Here is a 23,120-nt window from a genome sequence, read left to right as displayed (position 1 = left end):
TGTGGGTGATACAAGCGGTCTTGTTGATAGCTCTAGCCTCAAAGGGAAGCCAGCGGAGGGTAGATAACATCGGTGTGATGTGATCGCTTCTTTTGGCCCCATAAATGAAACGAGCTGCTGAGTGGAAAACAGACTTAAGTGGGGACAAGTGGGATTTGGGGAGGCCAGTAAGAAGAGAATTGCAGTAGTCGAGTCTGGAGAGGACCAGTGCTTGCACCAGGATTATAAGGTCCCGCTCCGGGAAGAAGCAACGGATTCCCCAAAGAAGGCGCAGTTGGTATCGAGCAGATTTTGCAATGGAATTGATGTGGGGAATTAGATTGAGTTTTTTGTCTAGTATGACACCAAGGGATTTGGCGCTGTGAACAATGATGGGTTTATTGTTTAGTAGATTCATCTGATCCATCCATGATTGAACCGGGGGAGGAGAGAGTGAGAGGAGAAGAGGAGGAATTCAGTTTTGGAGGGATTCAGAATCAGTTGATGAGTTGACATCCAGTTTTGAATGGAGTCGAGAGTGGAGCTTAGGATGGAGAGATCGTGACTAGAGGCAATCTTGAGGTAGAGTTGAGTGTCGTCAGCATAGAGATGATAGTGAATCCCGGATTTACTTAGGAGATTTCCCAGTGGTTCTAAATAGAGATTGAACAGTGTGGGAGCAAGTATCGAGCCTTGGGGAACACCTTGACCTACAGCCACAGGAGGTGAAAGACTGTTCGCTATTTTGATCATTTGGGATCTGCCAGAAAGGAAGGATGCAAACCATTTAAGCACAGTGCCCTCCATGCCCATTCTCTGTTGAAGAATATTGAGGAGGGTGTTGTGATTGACAGTGTCAAAGGCTGCGGAAAGGTCAAGGAGAATTAGAAGACAGGACCCCCCTGAATAGAGTATCCTCAACGCGTCATCAACCACTTGCAGTAGGGCTGTTTCAGTGCTGCAGTTTTGGATGAAGCCAGACTGACAGTTGTCAAGAAGATCATTGTCCTTGATATGACGGGAGAGTTGTTTTGCTACACATCTTTCTGTGATCTTCGCCAGAAAGGGAAGGTTAGTGATGGGGCGGAAGTTGTTGAGGTCATTCGCATCAGCAGTGGGTTTTTTAAGAAGAGGGGTGACCTGCCCATTTTTGAAGGAAGGGAAAAAGGGGAAAGGCTGGGTCCTGTCCCTGACCGGCTGGACCACTCTTATTGAACAAACAAAACAAATGCCGGACAGTACAAATTAGTAGACACAAGTACACACCTAGTACAATGAATTGCTAGGCTGACAAACCATTTGTGTTTAGTCACTTGTATTTTTATGGAAAAAGATTTATGAAAAAATGCATTGGCATCAAAGAATTCACACCGCATTTACAGAGGTTCACAAGTGCATTGAAAAAACCATAAACAATACATTAAATCAAAACATACACATATGACAATTGTGATAACAATAAATATAGACAACTGTGTAATGCCTCAAGGAATTCTCTTTGTTGAGGCACCAATCCTGGATGCAAAATAAACAAGTGGACAGCTAAGATGACAAACTAGCCTACTTGTTTTTACCACCGCTAGATACACATAGATAGGTATGTCAAATGGTGCAAAAATAGGAAATCACAAAACTATGCAGCAATGTAGAATTGTGTGTGAGTTTTATTCCTATTATGCCCTGATGATTCAGTATCTGGGTGGAGCAGGACACCAACGCGTTTCGAACCCGTTCAGTAATTAAAGGGTTCTCCTCAGGACAACGATTGGGGGGGTCGTTGTCGCTTATGCTGGAAAATATCAGGATGCTACCTTGATGTTAAATGTGCATGCACCTGTCAAGAATACTCGGGTGCCCAAAATCAATAAATGCGCCTTTGTATGAAGGAGTCAGTTTCGTACCGCCGGGTGTCTGAACTACAGCTTTGATTCATCGTCCAAAACTTTTCGAACCTCCGCGGCGGCTGCCGCTCGTGTCCGAGTTTGGCAATTGACTCCTTCATACAAAGGCGCATTTATTGATTTTGGGCACCCGAGTATTCTTGACAGGTGCATGCACATTTAACATCAAGGTAGCATCCTGATATTTTCCAGCATAAGCGACAACGACCCCCCCAATCGTTGTCCTGAAGAGAACCCTTTAATTACTGAACGGGTTCGAAACGCGTCGGCGTCCTGCTCCACCCAGATACTGAATCATCAGGGCATAATAGGAATAAAACTCACACACAATTCTACATTGCTGCATAGTTTTGTGATTTCCTATTTTTGCACCATTTGACATACCTATCTATGTGTATCTAGCGGTGGTAAAAACAAGTAGGCTAGTTTGTCATCTTAGCTGTCCACTTGTTTATTTTGCATCCAGGATTGGTGCCTCAACAAAGAGAATTCCTTGAGGCATTACACAGTTGTCTATATTTATTGTTATCACAATTGTCATATGTGTATGTTTTGATTTAATGTATTGTTTATGGTTTTTTCAATGCATTTTTGAAGGAGGCAGGAAGGGAGCCTTGCCAGAGGGAGAGGTTGATCAGGGTGGTCCAATAGGAGAGGGAATGGGTATAGAATTCAATGGCAATGGCACTGGGGATAGGGTCAAGAGAATGGTTGGATGGCTTCGTTTCTCGTATACACTTGAGAAGGGCATCTTCAGATATGGGGTCAAAGCTCTGCCAAATGGCTAAGGATTTGCGCTCCTCTGAAGGGGTAGGATGAGCGACATGATCCACAAGTGATTTCACTTTTTCATCGAAGAAAGTAGCAAAATCCGCTGCTCTCTTTGTAGAGTCATCCACCTTGGAGGTTGGGGGAGAGCAATTAGGCATTTTGATGAGATTGAATAGTTGTTTGGGTCTATTTTTGGCGGAGTCAAGGAGGGTTTTGAAGTGTGTCGCTTTCCCAAGGAAGATGTGCTTGTGGTACTTGGATCTTGCTGAGCGAAGCATGGCCAAATTGTCGGAGGAGGTCACTTGCCTCCATTGTTTCTCCAGGAATCTTAGCTGCTTCCTTTCCTCATAAAGGGATTTGTTGAACCAAGGTGCTGAGGGAGTGGGCCTTAACCTTTTGCTTTTGAGTGGAGCGACGTTATTAATTTCAGCTGCAAGAACTATGAGGCTTTGGGAGGTGAGTTCGTCAACATCTAGGTTCGGGTCGAGCCTTGGAAGTGATGACAAAGCTGATTCACAGAGGGAACCGACATCAATATTTTTGGCATCCCGGAACCATGAGATGGCCCTCTTGGGTTGGCCAAGAGTTATAGAGTGTGAAAGTTGAAGAGAGAATGGGATGATGAGGTGGTCAGACCAATCTAAATGAATTGGGGTAGTGGTAGAGAGCATGCCTGCTTTAGAAATAACAAGGTCCAGGATTGCGCCCTTAGAATGCGTTGATTCAGTGCAGTGTTGGATAAGATCGTTTGCAGAGAGGAAAGTGGCCAGTGAGTTCGCAGAGGAGTCTTGCGGTACTCCCCAGTGGAGATTGAAGTCACCCACGAAGGTCTGATTGTCACTTCGCGAGTATTGGTCGCTGATGAAGTCGGTGAGTTCATCCATAAACGAAGGGCCACTACGAGGCGGGCGGTAAATGACATGGAATCTGAGGGGTGAACGGTGTTGCAATTGAAGCTCAAGAGAAAGGCATTCATAGGTTTTGGAGGAGCTGTTAGGAGAGGCCTTGAGTTGGAGGGTGTTTCTAAAGATGACTGCAACACCTCCCCCGTGTTGTCAGTTCTGTCATTCCTAAATAAAGAGTAGCCTGTGGGTAATAGGAGAGCAAATATAGAGTGAGATGTATCTTTGAACCAGGTCTCTGTGAGGAAGAGCATGTCAATATTATGAAGGGTGATGGTATCGGAGATTTCAAGTTTGTGTTTTACTGCAGATCTGCAGTTGTGAAGCATGCAGCGCAGCTCTGTCAAGACGGTTTTGGTGACGGGGGCACTAGGGCTCTGAAGGGTGATCGGGATATTGTACTTATGAGGGGGTGCTCGGGAGGGTCTAGGTGGATGCTTTGTTCTGACAGAGGTGATGATCGGAATGGTGTAGATAGTGGGGTTGCTAGGGTATGCCGGTTGAGGAAGGGTGGCGTTCAGGGGCTTGAGTCAGTTAACAGAGTTTTCCGACGATAGGTTAAGTTTGGCTGTACTGGGGTGAGGGGGCGAGGTGCATCTCGTGGAAAGTTGGGAAGGAGTAGCGGTGCAAGAAGGGGTGACAATCTTAGAGCATAACAGTGAAATGGCAGCTGTAAGCTGAGAGATGGAGGTGATAAGAGTGCCTAGCGTGTTTTCCAGTGAGAATGAGGCAGAGCACGGAAGGTTGGGTTGGGGAAGGTTGGGTGGCTCGATTGAAACAAGGGGGGGTGGAGTAGGTGGTGGCAGGCAGGGAGAGGTGGCAGGATAGGAGGTAATTTGGGGTGTGGGGTTCATAAGTGGGGAAGGGTGGTGGGTGAGAGCGGGAGTTAGTGAAACGGAGGTTAAGGGAGAGTTGTCTTTGTTTGTGTTGCAAGGGGGAGAGGAATTAAGGACAAATTTAGGGGGAGAGGGGTGCGGAACACGGCGGTAGGGTAGAAGGAGAGGAGAGGCCTGTGTGGAGTCATGAGAATATAGGAGGTTTGGGAGGAAAAGAGGTGCGGTGGTTGTGGAGGACCTGTCAGCTAGGAGAGGTGGCTGTGAGGGAACGGGCATCTGGTAGAGTGAGGGGGGTTGGGAGAAAGGGAAGTTGAGGAAAGGAAGTGGTTCTGCTGGGCCCGAGGGAGGGAAGTGGAAGGGGTTACTGGGCGGGGAAGGGGAGTAGTGCAGCATTACTGGAGGAGTAGGAGAGAGGAGAGAGATGCAGTGGGATTGAAGGGAAGACGGGGTGAATAGCGAGGGGAGGAGGGGGTGGGGAGGAGGGATGGAAGGGATGAGGGGAGCATAGGGAAAGTACACAGGGGGAGAGGGACGGAGGAGAGGTGGACTAAAAAGGGGGGAGATGGGAAGGAATATGGGGGAGGAGAAGAGATTGGAGAATCAGGATGGTGCAGATGGGACGAGGAGCGTATTGGCTTGAGGTAAGCCTGAAGTGATGTGTGAAGGGACATACTGTGAGGGGGGAGGAATGGGAGGGGAGGTCACCAGGGAGGGGGAAGGAAGGGGGCCGACCTGTGCTTCTCGAGGGAGCAGCCAATTGGAGTGAGGTGGGGTCTGCGGAGGAGAAAGGGAGTAATGGGTAGAGCTGGAAGGAGAGTCATGGGGAAATCCGGTTGCAGAGGAGGGGAGTAAGGAGGGGAAGAGGCAGTCAAAGAGCGAGAGGCAGTTGTCTTTGCCTTGGATTAAGACAGTACCGTTGTTATAGAGTGAGATAGTGAGGTTACCTTTGAAGCAAGCAGAGGGGGAAATTTTTAGTTTTTTCCCATGGGGGATAGAGGAGGAGGAGGTGACGTTAAGGGAATAGTAAAAACTGTTGGACCAGGAGGGGATGTCGTGAGTGAAGAAATTGAAATCATTTTTAAGCCTCCCAAAACGACTATTGTAAAATTGATCAACAAAAAGGGAATCTGGGAAACGTTCAACGGTGTTATGTTTCCATCGTTTAGTTGCAGCTTTAGACAGGCTGGGAGGATAAATGATTTTGTAGCAATTAGTTCCAGCCTTAACTCGAGGGGTGGCCATGATGGTAAAATGTGGCGAAGGAGTGTGGGGGGGATAAAAGGAAGGTGTTACTGGGAAATCGGTGGAGAAGAGAAATAGAAGAGCATAAAGGGGGCACATAGTCCGGACGTTAAGGTGAGGATATCGGAGCTAGTGTGCCGTTTGGGACTAGCAAGGCCTAGGTGTGCACACCAGCCTCGACATCTCAAGACTATCAGTAGAGGTGCTCAGAGCAGGGTGTGGAGAACATACTATATGAAAAACAATTTCTAACACCAACATATATCTACTGGCCTGGCCCCCTACAAGTCTTGCAGACTCCTTGTCCAACTGGCCATCTCAGATGGGGACTCACATGCCCTAAAACCATAGTGTCAATGGTGCTGTCTCTGCAGTAGGATTCCATCTTAATCAGATCTGACCCCAAGGAGAAGTAACTAAAACTGGGTGCAGAAGGGCTAATAGCCGCACAGCTGAAAAGGGTCAGAAACAGTGCAGCTGTAAGCAGCTCTGCTTGCTGCACATCTGTTAACGGCCTAAACGACGCAGCTGGCACTACTTGCTGCGCAGCTGAAGAAGCTGAAAAGGCCTAAACGGTGCAGCTGGCACTACTTGCTGCGCAGCTGTAGAAGCTGAAAAGGCCTAAACGGTGCAGCTGGCACTACTTGCTGCGCAGCTGTAGAAGGCAAAGAAGGTGCATCCAAGGCAAAGAAGGTGCACAGACCACCTACCAGACTTACCGCGCTCGCACTCACACAACCAACTCTGTGCACCACAGAATCGCCGAAGAGAGACAGAGGCGTAAAGGGAAGCAAAACGGATACCAGAGCAGGGCGCGGCCATTATTGCAAAACCAACGGGACGGTCGGGAGAGCAAGCGAGGGGAAAAGGGCAAGTGGTGCCGGAGGCAACGTTACCGACACCCGAGTGCGCTCAAGACCTTCGCCGCTACCGCTGATACCTACCAGGCCCGCATACAATACCCCGAACACAGGGAACACCCGAGGAATACGGGGGCAGAAACCAAAAGCAAAACAAGTCCCATCTCAGGGCGCCGCCATTACCGGATGGGGCCAAAGGAATAAACAGGAAGCAGGGAGAGAGAGCGACAAGCTCACTAGTAATAACAAAACTAAAAGACAAAGAAACAGATACTGCCCGCGACCAAGTCAAACAAAGAAGAAGGCGAAAAACAGACAAAAGAAGTCTGCGGCATAAACACACAACTGTACAAGGAAGTACGCCAAAAAGCTGCACGGCGCCCCCGGCCCCAGAAAGGGTGAGTGTGAGAAGTTGGCCTGATGTATGATGTCCACAGTTCTGTGGGCACCTTGTATCAGTCCAAACAATCCCTTATGGTGGTGGTTGTAAGTCAATCTTATAGACAAGCGATCCTAGGGGTAGCATGGACTAAGCAGTCTTAAGCTAAACTCAATAGGGCATGTGAAGCCAGCTGTTTTACCATATGCAATCCTGTAATATCAAATGAAAGGCCACCACACAAGTTATATATTATAAAAATATATGCATTTATTCTCAGAATAATCCCCTGTACTCTTTATGAGTATAGAAGCACAAACGTTTAAACAAAAGCACAGTTTAACATATGAAAGTTGCACAATTATGGATGAGGCCGGTGGCCACTCAAACCATATATTAAAAAAGTGGTATAAGTATCACTAATCGAACAGTGGTAAGGCCTAGGGCCTTGGGAATCGCTGGGGCTATTCAGGACTAGCAGTGAAGAAGTTGGGAAAAGCCCGCGGGACTCGGTTGCAGCTCTAAAAGCACACGCAAGCACCAATGCAAAGTCAATGGTGCATAAAAGTTATTGAGTTACAGTTTTAGGAGTCTTCCGACTGGACTAGAAATACAAAGCTTTAGACTTAGACACTAGAGGTGTAAACCACTACAGGAGCACCGGCGTTCATGAGTTACCTCACCCACAGGAAGCGGGTGCATAGGTGCAAAGTCGTGTCGGGTTTTGTCGTGTAGATCTGTGGAGCCTGAAGATGAAGATGCTGCAGGCGGCCAGAGGAGAAGTGTCCGGTTGGATCCAAGGGTGGATCGAAGATGTAGAGTACCTGAAAGCAGAGGGGACAGAGTCTGGGTCACTCAGCAGTGACCAGGGTGGAACCAGGAAGGAACCAGGCAATGTCGGGCGCAAGCAGGTGGTTGTCGAGAAGCTTGTCTCCGCTGCCACGTGGACTCCGGGGCACCCAGGATGTCCAAGAGTGGATCAAGAGCTGTACAACGAAGGCTCTCGCTGTCGGCGGTGTCGGCTTCCGGATCAGAGTTAACAAGCCTTGGCAAGCGCAACCCACGCAGGATTCGAAGATCGCTTCTTACTCGGACCAGCAAGGTCAGAGCGGGTGCTCCTTTTCAGGGGAGCGAGGGCCAGTCTGGGGCAACCAGGCTAGCAGTGTAAATTCAAAGGTTCGTCGGTACTGGGGCAGCTAGCCAACGGGCAAGCAACCAGACCAACACGTCGAGCAGGAAAATGCAAAAGGGCCCCACGCAGCACTCGGTGAGTGTGGAGGAAAGAGCTTTGGTGCAAAAGCTGCTCGGGGCTGGGGCTTCTCAAACCCCAATGCACAGCGTCGAGGGAGCCTCGGGAGCTGTACGGTCAGCACTTCGTAGTTTTTCCAAGATGGCCGGCCCCACCCTTCAGGTCGCCTCCACGGGTCTCAGATTCGCTGGGACTGTGGATCGGGCTGTTGGAAGGCAGGAAAGCTGGGTCTTGTCGATCTCTGTCGCTCGAGTTCCAGCGGGAACTGCAACAAAGCAAACGGTGAGGAGCTGGATGGTGCCTGTTTGCACAGGGTGGTCACTCCTTGACCACAAGGGAGATTCTTCAGTCTTCCACGTCGAGTGGGATGTCGAAGGGTCCAGAGTTTCGTTTCATAAGTTTCAGTCAGGATAATTTGATGTGCGCTGGCACTGCTCCCACCTTTATTCCAAATCTGTGGGCTGGATTACCTGCTAGGGACCTCCTATTTGTGGGACCCAGGAAGGGGGTGGTTACACCCCTTTCCCTTTGTCCAGTTTCGCGCCAGGACTGGGGCTGGAGTGCCCCAGAACCGGTTTGACTGGATTATGCATGGGAAGCCTTGTGCTCCCCAGGCAGTGTCTAGTTTCATTCAACCCACCCTGCCCCAATCCACTATCTCCTGTCTGGGGAGGTGTAGCACCTCCCTGCGACAGGAAACCTTTTGTCCAGGCCTCCCCTGCCAAGTTTCGGTCAGCAGTAGGAGGTCAGACATGTGTCTGTGGCAGCAGCATCCATTTTGTGCTGCTGAGGCTCTGGTTAGGATTAACCGCGTTTTAGCAAAGTAACATCTCTTCTCCCTCTAGAAGGGTGGAATGCTACCCCCGTCGCCAGGACTGGCGAGGGGGTAGTATTCCAAAGCGTATGACACCTTACACGACATGTTTTGATAAAGCCAAACCAAAGTTAGCAAGAAACCACGAGGATTATAATGCACTTAAGAGTATATGGTATGGCAATATCCCGGAACAGCTAAGGGAGTTGGTCCCGACAGCTGCAGACAGGCTCAGCTCATGCTAGAGCACCATCTCACATAAAACCAAGCACTCTGCCTCCAGGATTGTTAAGGCCTGCCATAGGAGTGACTGATAGGTATATATGTGTCCAGATATAGGTATACTTTATCTAAGCAAGGGGTGATTACACCACCTTGCCCCAGCTGAGTGATCAGCCAGTTGTGTCGATTTAAATGCCAGCCAGGGGTGGCAAAAGATATGCTGCAGCCCCTGGTAGGCCTTGGATGTACCTATGCCCTGGGCACCTATAGTGCACTGTACAGGGGCTGATAAGGTGTCCAGTACCAAATTGGTTATGCACCTAGGGTGCATGGAGTCCATTTTACAGAGAGAGCAGATAGCCTGGGACTCTGATTAGCAGGGTCCCAGGCCAACTAAGTCGAAAACCAGCTAAACACAAGGCAAAAAATCTGGGGTAACCATAGTCCGGTATCCACCTTCCTACAGTGAGGAGAAAGGGGAGAGGGCAACAAGCTGCAAGCAGCCAGCCACATACGAGGGACCACAAGCCCAGCGCGAAAAGGGATAGAAAGAGCACAGGCCGCCACTAACCTAGTGGCGAAACCGGTCCTGCCGCACAAACTCAAGCCAGAGAGCCGCCTAGCACCAATAGGAGCGCATAAAGAGCACAAGAGAGCTCAAGCTGAACAGTGGCGTGGACCGCAGGAGGAGAGAACAACAAAGGGTCCATAGCGCACACATCCTCAGGGCTGGCAGGAGCTAAAGCCAAAACGAGGACAAGGAACATAAGAGAACCAAGCAGGTACAGGAATAACCACCCTACCCAGGCACCAAGAGGCGAACTGACGAAAGGACTACCGTTGCAGCAGAAAGAAGGCAGACTGAACCACCTCCAATCCAGAAGAGGCATCCGAGAGATGGCGGGACAGGAGGGGAATCTCGGCAACGACACTAAACAGCATAGGAAAGAGCCGCCCAAATCACCAATCAAACAAAGGAGCGAAACAACTCTGGACACGATCCTAAAGAGGGTCAATGAGGGTAACGCAGTGGCCAAGCAAACAAAGGTCACGATTGACAATATGCAGCTGGAACTGACTGCAATAAGAGCCGATCTACACAGCACCAACACCAGAATTGAGGCGGCAGAGAAGCGCATCAGTGACATGGAGGACATAACCATAACAAACAACAAAACCATAACAGAAAACTCCATGATCTCAACAACGCTCCAAAGACAGCTAGCGGAACAAGATGATCGCGCCCGAAAAGGAAACATCTGAATTTTAGGAATACCTGAAGGCACAGAAGACAAAGCAGGCGCGTGCACAACCATGCTCGAGGAGATTCTACCACAACTAACTGGCCTCAATTTTGACAGACAATTTGAAGTAGACAAAGCCTATAGAGTTCCAGCTACGAAACTACCACAAGGCAAAGGTCCCCGACCAATAATCTGCAGCCCTCTGAGAGCAAACCACACGGAAGCAATTTTCACCTTTGCCCGGAAGAACCCGAACCTGAAATGGGAAAGCAATAAAGTAATCCTCACACAGGACTTCTCGAGACAGACGGTCGAGACTAGAAAAGGCTACCTATCGCTAAGAGACTCACTACGCAAAAGGAACATCACCTTCAGTTTCGCCGGCCCGGCGCGCTTCAAGATCTCAGACAAATGGAAAACACTGATCTTCGATGATCCGAACGAGCTAAAGAGGTACATCCAAGGTCCACCAGCAGAAGACATGGAGGCCAAGAACATAGGAGCAACAAAGAGAAGTGCCTCACCGGACAACGCAGAAAAGTCAGACTAGGACCACAACCAGTCTTCTGCAGAACTAGAGACTCTAAGGAACGAAATTACCTCAACAGCAATCTACCTCACAACCTGTCTACCTCATGGAAAACAGAACCTACCTCGAAAACCCAAGCGACTGGAAGCAAAGAACGAGAAGCATCCTTTAGAACTGTGATGCACTACTGACCAGACATATCCTTTATGATAACTAACCGGCCCGAACCGGGCACAAGGGGTCTATTTACTGGGGAAGGACTTTTCACTTTAACCTCAGGGGGACTCTGGAGCAAGGAACTTTGCTGTTGCACACCCACTCAGCAAAAGACGGGGGAGGGGGGACACAGGAGGGAGGGAGGTCATCAGGTACAGACATATGGGGTCTCTATGCCTACTACTTTTTCTATTCTTTCCTTTCTTTGCTTTCTGTCTTCTCTATGCAACTACCGCTCAAAACTAGAAGGAACACACACACTGCTGCCAACCAACAGGGTCAGTCTAGGCCGCCAAAAGGCGGGAGGCGAACTATGGCAAACAAAGAAGCTAAGCAACACACCGAGAAGAAGGTATATCAATAGCATACATTACGCAACAGGGAAGACCTACAACACTCAGAATGACACATAAACAGCAGAACAACCTCGCAGCCAACCTAAAAGTAGTCTCTTTCAACGTTAAAGGCCTCAACCATCCAGTAAAGCGAAGGAAAGTCCTAGAGTACCTAGCCAAGCTAAAATCATATGTGTGTGTCCTCTAGGAGACCAAACTCTCCGCCGAAGACATTGGACGCCTCGGAGCTAACTGGATAGAGCAGGCAATAGGCTCCCCGGCATGCAACAAAAAAAGAGGGGTCATAATACTAATAAACAAGAAGCCCAAACTAGTTCAAAACGATTCATACGCAGATGAGGAAGGGAGAGTCCTTATAGCAAGCCTGACCAGAGGTGAGGAGACACTACATACCGCCAACATCTATGGGCCAAACACAGACGACAAAGACTTCTGGGCAAAAGTAGAGGAGAAACTGAGCGCACTCCCACAGGACAACATTGTAATAGTGGCGGGCGACCTAAACCAAGTACTAGACCAGGCAACGGACAGACACCCAAAAAGATCTAGCCATGACACACGGGGGGAATATTCTCAAGAACATGTGCACCAGGCTCAAGCTAAAAGATCCATGGAGACTCCAAAACCCAGACGGAAGGGACTACACCTTCTACTCGCACCTCCACTACTAATACAGCAGAATTGACTACATTCTAATCTCGGAATCGCACACCCACCTCATAGATCAGTCAGAAATCGCACCAAGATCAATCTCAGACCACTCACACATTAGCCTCACGCTTTCAGGCAGACATACCGAGAAGATCGCGTGCTGATGGAGATTTAACGACGACCTCCTCAGGAACAAGGAAACCACAGCCGACAGAAGACTCCATAAAGGAGTACCTAGATCTAAACAACAAACCAGAAACGGACAGGGGCACCCTTTGGGATGCCCTGAAAGCCACTGTCAAGGGAAAAATACTCTCCATCACTGGGCGGAACAACAGAGAGAGAAAGAAGAAAGTCTCAGAACTAGAAAAAGAGATCAAAGACTTAGAGTTGGGACACATAGCCAACCTAAGGAACAGAAATACGCTCACAACACTAACGAAAAAGAAATATGAGCTAAACAAGAGCCTTAGCGAGAGAGCAGGAACATGGCTGAACAAATATAAAGCCATCAACCTCTGTACGGCTAACAAAGCAGGGAAGGCGCTCGCCTCCTATCTAAAAAGTAAACAAAGGCAACACAGAGTAGCAGCTGTGACAGACTCCCACGACAAATCACAAACCGCAAACAAAGAAATCCACAGGTTTTTCAAAGAGTTCTATGAGCAGCTATACAAGGAAGACAAGACCCTAAACAAGGACGGTGGAGCAGCCCTCTTAGACAAACTATCAATGCCTACACTCACAGACACACAAAGAGAGACATTAGAATTAGAAATCACAGGAGACGAGATAGAAAAGGCAGTAACAAACCTCAAGGAGAACAAAGCACCAGGCCCGGACGGTTACACAGCGAGATTTTACAAACAATACACATAGTCAAACGCACAATGGTTGAGGTCTTCACAAGCTGCATCCAGAAAGGAAGCATGACACCAACTATGGCAGAAGCCAACATCATAGTGATTCCAAAAGAAGGAAAAGACCCACAACCCCCCAAGAATTACAGGCCAATCTCCCTAATAAACGAGGACTGCAAGATCTACGCGAAGATCTTAGCGACCAGACTTAATACTTTCCTGCCAAAGGTCATACACAGCTCACAAGTAGGCTACCTCAAAAACAGGATGTTGCATGATAACACCAGACTCCTGTGCCACTTGATCAATCACGCCTCTAAAAGCAACAACGCCGCTGTCATGATCGCCTTAGACGTGGAAAAGGCATTCGACATAGTGTCCTGGCCGTTTCTAGAGAGGTGCATGCCGAAGTTTGGACTAGGATCCAACTACAGGAGGATGGTGATGGCACTATATAGGGAACCAAAAGCCCGGATTGTGGTAAATGGAGGAACATCAGAACCACTCACCCTAGAAAGGGGCACAAGACAGGGATGCCCGCTCTCCCCAGCCCTCTTCCTACTAGCCCTAGAGCCACTCCTAACCATGATAAGGACCAACAAACACATTACAGGCATACCGGTAGGCGACGACACAGTGAAACTAGCGGCCTATGCAGATGACATACTCATCACCATGGAAAACCCGGCTAGATCAATAACTGCTCTTATGTCGACCATAGACCAATATAAATGTAAATGTAAATGTATTTATATAGCGCAAATCGCCCACATCGCAGGCATCTATGCGCTTGCTTTGGGAACCCGTCCTGGTATTCCCCAGTGAGATACCCCGACAGGGTATCCACAAGGTGAAAGCCAGGCATCACGCAGCGAGGGGCCGTTATGGAGATTAAGCAAGCTATTGCCCAGTGTCGCAGAGTGTAAACCCGTGAGTCGAGTAGGCACCGCAGTGAGAATTATCGAGTCCGTGGAATTATTGAGCCCAACCCCCGTCGGGCGGGGAATTGAACCCTGGCCCAGGGCCGATCTCAGCTTCCAGGTCTGCCAACTCTAACCCCTGAGCCACACTTCACCCACTAATATGCAGGCGCCTCAGGCTACAAACTAAACAGAGATACATCGGAGTGCAAACCCCTGAATATACATACAACGCAAGGGGTGCTAGGTGACTCGGGGCACACATGGCAGAAAAAAAATCACTGAAATACCTGGGCCTACTCTTCGAAAAGAGATCTCAAGACCACGCTTGATCTAAACGAAAAGTCACTACTAAACAATGTGAAAGCCAAGGTAGAAACGTGGTCACCCAAATTCACCACCTGGTGGGGCAGAGTGGAGGCTATCAAGATGATGCTGACCTACACGCTTGACATGCTTCCACTATGCAGCAAAGAGGACTTCCACAAAAAGCTGGACAAGATAATAAATAATTTCCTATGGAGAGACAAGAAGCCCAGAATCAGCTTACAAAAACTCAGACTCAACAAAAACATGGGGGGACTAAACCTATCAAACTTCAAAAACTTCCACACGGCCTGTACAGCCAAACAAGGACTGTACTGGCCAACCCCAGAACAGGAATACACACCAGTGTGGCTAGCACTGGAGAAAAGAATCCTAAAAGGCCTTGACCCCATAACCCTCTTGACGGCATCCAAACACCCAGAGATCGCCAACAATCCCATACTCAAGAACACCAGGAATGCCCTCCTTGACAAGAAGATGGATGTTAGCATCAAGAATACAGAGCGGGAATCAATTTGGTTCAACCCAAAAATAAAATACCGGGGGAAAATACTCAAAATGCACACATGGTACAAACACAGTATATCTACTACAAACCATCTGACCACCCTAGGAACACAGTACACTTTCGGCAGACTGAAGGACAAACACAAACTGGATAACATTGAGCTATATAACTTCCTCAAGATCAAAGTGGCAATCATCAAGGCAGAACTCAACAAACTGACCCCGGCAATACTACAATACGCTGCCAACATAAACAAAGTGGGACACCAATCTTCTCACCTCTACAAGCTACGGAGCCCAGGAGCGTCCAGACTAAACAATAAAGCAATAGAGTACTGGGAGTCTCACCTAGATAGACGACTAACTGAGAGGGAAAGATCCAACCTATGGACATCAACAACACGAAAAAAATTAACTACCACCCTAGCACAAACCAAATTCTGGCTCATACATAAGGCATACTGGACCCCCTCACGCCTGGTATCAATAGGAATAAGAAAGAGAGAGAGACATATGCTGGAACTGCAATAAACAGAAAGGAGACCTAGCCCACCTAACATTCCACTGCCCCCTAGTTAGAGTATTCTGGAGCAGAATAAGCGACTTCATAAACAACACACTAGACATCCCCCTACAACTAGACTTCCACAGCCTGGCCACGGCCTTCATGGCACCAACAATCCAGGCTAGAGAAGACAGGGACCTCATAGACCCCCTACTTACTGCGGCGGTCAAGACGGTCCTGACCAACTAGAAAGACACAAGGAAAGCTACGTTCAAGGCCTGGTTAATTGGGTCACCTTCCTACGAGGAGCCGACACTATAACGTCCAACCATACACCCAGAACGCACACAAAGAGCGAAATGTGGCACACTCTAGACAACTACCTGTCCTCACACAAACCACCCTAGGATGGCAAACAAGAGGCCAAACACACCCTTCCGCGCCGCAGGCGGAACAGACCGGGACCTGATCAATGTACCCGAACCCATGCAAAGTGTGTGACAGACCCTGAACAAGACCTTCTTCTTCCTCCTTTCTCTCTTTCCTTTCTCACCACCGAGGGGGATACAAACAGCGGCTGCCATGTTTACAAAAAAGGCTGCATGTAACCAAACCGGCCCACGAGTTCTTGTTGTACTTCGCTACGCCAGGCCTCCCCCCGGGGACTTTTGCTAACTGTACCCCCTGTACGCTGTGCCCTGTATATATAAATCTCTTTTTCAATAAAAAATTACTGAAATAAAAAAAAAAGAATGGGGCCCAGTTCCTGGATTGAGGTCACAATCCAAGAACCAGTGCTGCAGGGATGTCTACGTCAGTACCCACTAAGCACAGTGCATTTCATTGCTTCACTTTTGTACTTACCAAAAAACATCAATGTCAAGATACAACTACATGAGGATATGAAGACAAATAAATGTATGCCTCTTGGCTTCTCAAAAAATAAAAGTTACTTCTGTTTGTATAAACCTCAAGCGTGTATCCTCGTACTGGGACATGCAAATTGTCACAACCCCAAAGTATAAATAATAAAAAAGTAAATAAACAACCTCAATGTCATGTTTGAGGCGGACCTTGGTAGCACCTTTCAGGTATATGACATTGCTAAGAATACAGATGGCCAGGTCATGATGCTCAGGAAAACCCTGTCGCAGTTACCTATCCACTGGAACACAGGAGGGCCTGGTTAGTGCCTTGCCTGGTTTACTGTACCACAAATAATAGTGATCCAAAAAAAGTTACAGATTTCCCAACAGATCGAAAACTAAATTCAGATTAAAAAACAAATCAACATCCTGCAAGAATCTCAGATAAAAATAAGTACGGAATAAAAAGGCTGACCGCTCTCCTATTAATCCCAATAGCACAAATTGCCAAGTTCTCATTCTTCCTCTGCTCTCTCAAAGTCTACAAGGGCATCTAACCAAACCTATTCTTAGATGCCTGCATTTATCTTTAATAATTTCACCATTTAAGTTAGATACATTTATGCAATTTCAAAAGTCCAAGTTTTGAAAAACCATTATACATATAACGATCATATGGTTGTGAAAACTTACACCAAAACAATAATGCATGAATACATTGGTTACAAAAATACTTCAAACAAATCGTTTTCTTACTTTTTCAGAAAGCTCATCTTCAGATTCAACTGGAGATTCTGACCCACGTGAAGGCACATCCAAACGCAACAATTCTTTTTTAGAGAAAGGCGAGGCCCGAAACCGCATGAGATTCAAACCACAGCCGCAAGCAGGGGAGATGAGAATGCAGAAAAATTATTACAAAACGTAGAGGACTCATCTATAATTAACCTCTCAGACAAACAACTGACCATACATGAGAAATCATTCCTAGAATTAGGGATTACATTTGTACCAGTAGCCAAAACTGATCTAGTAAATCTTAAATTAGAAGCTTTAGACTTCTGCAGAAAAATTTGCCTAAAGGCGTGTCTGTGTGGGAATAAGGAAAGTTACCTCTGTCTCATAAAGGTTACTTGGTCACTGTGTCCTTATACTTGTAGGGTGTCATTTAGAGCGACTTTTGGTTCTGCAATTAAAGCTGCACTCGCTCATTGTTTATTCTAGCGGTACATTGAAACAAAACTCACTGTTTATGTTGCCATCTCCAAGACTGTGATGTTCATATTGCTTTTAAGTAGGTATTTGCTTCGGATCATTTGGAGCCGGTTGGGGCTGGGGTAACGTTTAGCTGTTAAGAATTACAACGAGGCCATTACCGTCTGAGATTCAAGTGGGCTACACTATTTCGAGGTTTCCCATAGCGAAAGACTTACTTAGATGCTGTACTTATATAGATGTACTGGTGTTCTTCTTGATTATGGCGCAAGCACGGGGAGAGACCCTTCAGTCGTCTCTGTTGTCTAAAAACAATAGCGCAAATTTGTCATCATATTTCACACTATTGATGGCATGTTATTGCGCGTTTTGTTGAATTTCTGACTGCGCGTCGCACCTTTTAGTCAGCTTGCAGCAGCGTCACCCGAGCGTTTGTCTCTGCACTACTCGCGCTAGAAGTTTGACAAATGTGCGCCGCGTTTCTGGCCCGATTAGAAAAATACAGGGCGCAATGGGAAACAGGGGGATTTGTGGGAGATGTAGTGATTTTTGCTTGGAGGTTGCAGGAACACATGTGAGAGTGTTTTTTTAGTTTCGTTAAGTGATAAACGTATTCTACGGTGGTCATCATTATTGGGGCTCAGCGTATAGCTTGTTGCAATTCCGACATCTCGTTCAGCCCTTCAATCAATCAGTTGAATTTTAGAATGAAATAAGCTTCTTTTTTTAGGAGAATTTTTTCAACATCACCTCCACGAGGTGGATTTTTAATGCCAGATAGTACCGTCCATTTAAAGTCTTTCTCTGTATGCTCCTGTTCTACAAAGTGTTGAACCATTGGGGCGGTCAACACTTTGTTTGATTCGTGGCCTATGTTGGGTCAATCTCTGATTAATTTGTTAGTTGGTCTTCCCAATACAAAGTTTTGGGCACGGACATATTATGGCGTACACTACATTTTTACTCTTGCAGTTGGTAAATTCTTTGTATGTCCATTTGATGGAGTTGAAATGGAACACTGTTCCCTCCATTGCATTTGCACACAATAGGCATGTCCCACACTTGTAGTGACCTTCGGCTGGTTTTAGGTTCCATATCGCGTGCAGATCTGACTTGACTTTCGTGACGCCCATGTCTGCTCTGATGATTTGTTGGCCTATGCTCCTACTTTTCTTTAGGGCAAAAAGTGGTCTTTCCATTGGCATTTCTAGGTTAGACAGTGTTAGAATCGGCTGTCTCTAGTTGGCAGAGGTATACACTTCTGACAAATAGGGACTCACCTCCTCTAGTCAGGGAAAGGGGATCACACACTTAGATAACCCCTGCTCACCCCCTTGGTAGCTTGGCAAAGCAGACAGGCTTATCTCAGAAGCAGTGCGTTAAGCATTTATGACCATATACAGTAATAAAGTGAATACACTACAAATGGACACGACACAGTAGTATTATAAAAATAAGGATGTTTATATAAGGCTTAGCACAAGACCAAATACCGACAAAAATATACCACAATCTTAATAAATACTCTTGGAAGGAAAAAATAATAGTTCAAGTGAAGTTTCTTCTAAGCACAAAGTCTTTAGTAACAAAAGCAACTCTTCTTTTTTAAATCACAGTTCTTGGCAACATTTTAACCCCCACAGGAGTCACACGACGGCGAGGCAAAGTTAATCCACAGGTTCGGCGTCGACCGCGAGGAGCGCTACATCGAGCCCGGAGTCGAAACAGACCCCCCCCACAACACAGTACCTTGGAAAACGAAGAAAAGATGATCTACGGCGTCGAGGTGTCCCGGCGTCGAGTCTTCGGCGTCGATCGGGCCTCGGAGTCGGGGCGATCTGCAGCGGCGTCGATAGATGTCAGGCAGGAGCAGCGCTCACGAGGCGAAGCAGGATACGGCGTCGTCGTCGATGTCGATGTTGCAAGAGTGAGCAGCGCTCACGGCGTCGAGAGGGCTCGGGGTCGAGGCCTCGGCAGCGGCTTCGATACTAGCGTCGATTGGCCCAGCGGCCGGCGTAGAAGATGCGGCACACGGGAGCTGCACTCACGATGTCGAGCTGGATTCGGCGGCGTCCGTCAGCGTCGGGATTGCTGGATTTCTTCAGAGGTGCTGGACTTTCAGGTTTCAACAACAAGCACTTTCAGCAAATGGTGAAGTCCTTTAGCCCTGTGACTTCAACAGGAGGCTGGCACTCTTCCAGCCCTTGGATATTTCCTTGGCAAAGTTTGAGAGTTCACACTCAGTTCCTCTCTCCTGGTTCCTTGGCAAAAATAAAGAAGTGACTGCAGGATTCCCCCGAGCAAACAGCACTCTGGCAGAAGGGGTAGGCAAGTCCTTGGATCAGCAGGCTTCTTGTCCTTGGTTCAGGGTTCCTTCTCAGAATTGATCTAAATTCTTGGTTCAGGGGTCTTCTCTTATACCCCTTTTCTGCTTTGATCCTTTTGTCCAGGCAGGGGGATTCCCCCCATCCAGGGTTTGTTGTGGGTGTTGCCAGGCCAAGGCACCTGGCCTATTCACTGTGCAGGGCAGAGTCCTCAGCCGCCCAGCAGGAGGTGGAGCCAATATTGTCACTGGCAGGAGCAGAGCCATCAGTCGCCCGCCAGGAGGTGGAGCCAGCATTGTGTCAGGCAGGGCAGGCTATCAAGAGCTACTCTTCCCCTACTCTCAATGCAAATGCCTCACTCACCCCACACTGACTCATTCAGACCTCAGGAGCCACCCAGCTCCTGTCACACACACACCAAACCAGCAGAGACCGGTAATAGTCAGACAAGAAAATAGCCACTTTCTAAAAGTGCTATTTTCAAACCCAGAGTCCAAAAACCATCCACCCAAAAGGATGCATTATTAAACCCGGAGTTCAGGAATACCAAACTCGACATTGTACCATGCTCCCTGAGCCAGCTAGGATTATAGCTCCTAATAACCCTAGCAGCCCTTTCTAACTTATGGAGAGCAGGTAACCTTACAATAGTTGTACAACGAATATGGCTGCAATTCACTATTAGGACATGCCACACACATCAGGGCTTGTCCTACCTTATGCTTACAATGCACCCTGCCCTTGGGCCTACTATAGGTGTGACTAACATGAAGTTAAGGGAAGGTTTAGGGACTGGCAAGTAGGTGTACTTGCGCAGTCCGCGTGACAGTACCAGACTGCACGTAGGTCTAGCAATGGCAGACCTTTAGACACATTTTACCAGGCTGCTTCTGTGGGTGGCACAATACGTGCTGCAAGCCCACTAGCAGCATTTGTATTTACGAGCCCTGGCACTCCTGGTGCACTATACTAGGGACTGACAGTAAACCAAATAAGCCAAACATGGAATCCAATCAATATAAATTTAACATAGGGAGCACTTGCACTGCGGCACTGATCAGCAGTGGCACAGTGCCCAAAGCAATATACCAGCAAAAACATCGTAAACAGAGGAGGCAAACAGAAAAAATGGTGGAGAGACTCAGGCCAATGATGTCAGGTCTAACAGACAGTAGATGCTAATTTTTTAGTATAATGGCTTTCAATTTGTTGGTGTGGGGGCCATATGTCGATATGCAGACTAATCGGTCCAGAGGCTTTTTTTCTTTATTAATCAACAGTTCCTCTCTAGGGGTAAACCAAGCGTGTTTGTTGGGTATGTTTGAGCAACTTCTTTGGGTAGCCCGTCGCGCTGAGTTGATTACATCAAATTTCTGCATGCACTTAAAAGTCATCTTTTCAAGAACAATTCCGTCTAATGCGGAGTAATTGGCTGTAGGGTAAATTGGCTTTTAGGCTCTGAGGATGAAAGCTCCTATAATGGAGAATAGTGTTCTTGTCTGTTTTCTTGCGGTATAAGGTAGTTGCTGGTTTATGCTCCTGTGGGAAGACCTCAACGTCTAAAAAGTCAGACGTGTATGACTGTATGAGATGCTGAATTTTATAACTGGATGCCACGTGTTGAGCCAATCATGGAACTGGATGAGGAGTTCTTCAGTCCCTGTCCACTGGCACCAGATATCATCTATGTAACGATACCATTTTGAAATGTGGTCATGATAGGGATTATTCTGATACATGAAACGTTCTTCAAACAGTGCCATGAAGAGAACCGCCATTTCTGGGGCATAAGGACACCCAATGGCGGTCCCCTTCACCTGCATGTAAAACGAGTCAATGAATCTAAAGTAGTTGCGTTTGAGTGCTCTACTGGCCAAATCAATTATGAACTTTGTGGGCACCCTTTTTGGTTTCGGGCTTTTTGACAGAAATAATTCTATGGCCTCCAGTCCTTCCTCTTGGGGAATCTGCGTGTAAAGGGAAGTGACGTCAAGTGATACCATTAGATCTTGTTCACTATGGAATGGTAAGCCTTCAATCTTGTTGATAAAATCAGCGGTATCTTTCAGGTAAGATTTTACATCTTTCATAAAAGGTTTTAGGAAGACATCTACATACTTTGCAATAGGTTCAAGAACTGAGTCACACCCGGAGACAATTGGTCTTCCGGGTGGCTCTGTCAAGTTCTTATGAACTTTTGGCAGAAAGTAAATTACCAGAATACGGGGATTCTTCTTATTGACATATTCAAACTCCTTGGGGCCTAGAATGCCATTATCAACCCCTTCTTTTATCTTGTTTTGGATCTCATCCTGTATGGCAGATGTCGGATCCTCCTTTAACTTCCTGTACCATGTTTCGTTTAGAATTTGACTATTTGCTTCTGCAATGTATTTATCTTTTGGCCATACCACAAGGGCACCCCCATTATCAGCGGGCTTCACGACTATTGAATCATCGTTGTGAAGTTCTCTGATGGCTATTTGTTGTTCTTTGATAATGTTTTTATTAAAACAACATTCTCTGGGTCCCCAACTGTGTGATTGAGGAAAGAACTGTCTGTTCATAAGCTAAAATTTGTTTAAGGATACTGTGTGCTGGAGGGATAAATGATGACTTGTTCGAAAGATCTGATGGCTCCATAGTTTTGGTGTTCTCTTTATTGTAGAAAAATGTCTTTAGGCGAATTTTTCTGCAGAAGTCTAAAGCTTCTAATTTAAGATTTACTAGATCAGTTTTGGCTACTGGTACAAATGTAATCCCTAATTCTAGGACTGATTTCTCATGTATGGCCAGTTGTTTGTCAGAGAGGTTAATTATAGATGAGTCCTCTACGTTTTGTAATAGTTTTTAAGCGTTCTCATCTCCCATGCTTGCAGCTGTGGTTTGAATCTCACGCGGTTTCGGGCCTCGCCTTTCTCTAAAAAAGAATTGTTGCGTTTGGATGTGCCTTCACGTGGGTCAGAATCTCCAGCTGAATCTGAAGATTTCTTTCTGAAAAAGTAAGAAAACTATTCTTAGAGCGCCCCTGGTATTGAGAAAGGGCCCTGCGGGACTCAAGTTGGGAATAGTAATCTTCTTTTAAGTAGGGATAAACTGTCTCAATGTTGAATGATTTGACATCTTTTTCGAATTTGTTAGTCCTGAATGTGATAGTATTATCTTTAAATGTTTGGATTTCTTGTTCTATTTTGTCTAGAAGGGCTTTTGCTTCTACAATACTGTGATTGTCTTCAATAGCTTTGACTAGGGCGTCAATTTCTTCCTGTTCTTTTAAACACAGTCTTTTTGCAGTCTCTACGGTGTGGACCATCAAGTCCCTGCTGCACTTGGTAGCAATATAGCTAAAGCCTTTTTTATAAACCGGGTCCTCCGTGAAGACCACCAGTACGTTTTTGACTTAAAGACCTTTTGGGCTTGCAGCACTGGTTGTGCCACCCACAGA

At 47.0% G+C, this 23,120-nt stretch overlaps 1 protein-coding gene across 4 annotated transcripts in view; it reads right to left on the bottom strand.

Annotated features, from left to right (window-relative positions):
• LOC147732747 (ATP-dependent RNA helicase DDX25-like) overlaps positions 1–23,120 on the bottom strand; it is a 1,983,894-nt gene that overhangs the window by 305,379 nt on the left and 1,655,395 nt on the right. The window contains exon 12 of one of the 4 annotated variants that reach the window (XM_086957315.1): positions 16,893–16,966. The exons of the other annotated variants lie outside the window; for them this stretch is intronic. Within the exon in view, the coding sequence (XP_086813441.1) occupies positions 16,893–16,966 (74 nt within the window). The remainder of the gene's footprint in view (positions 1–16,892; positions 16,967–23,120) is intronic. 4 annotated transcript variants of the gene reach the window in all.

Source organism: Lissotriton vulgaris, chromosome 2_1 (assembly GCF_964263255.1).
Source record: "Lissotriton vulgaris chromosome 2_1, aLisVul1.2, whole genome shotgun sequence".
NCBI classification, from domain to species: Eukaryota; Metazoa; Chordata; class Amphibia; order Caudata; family Salamandridae; genus Lissotriton; species Lissotriton vulgaris.
Note: the sequence above shows the minus strand (reverse complement) of the source record. Positions and strands in the feature narration are given on the sequence as shown.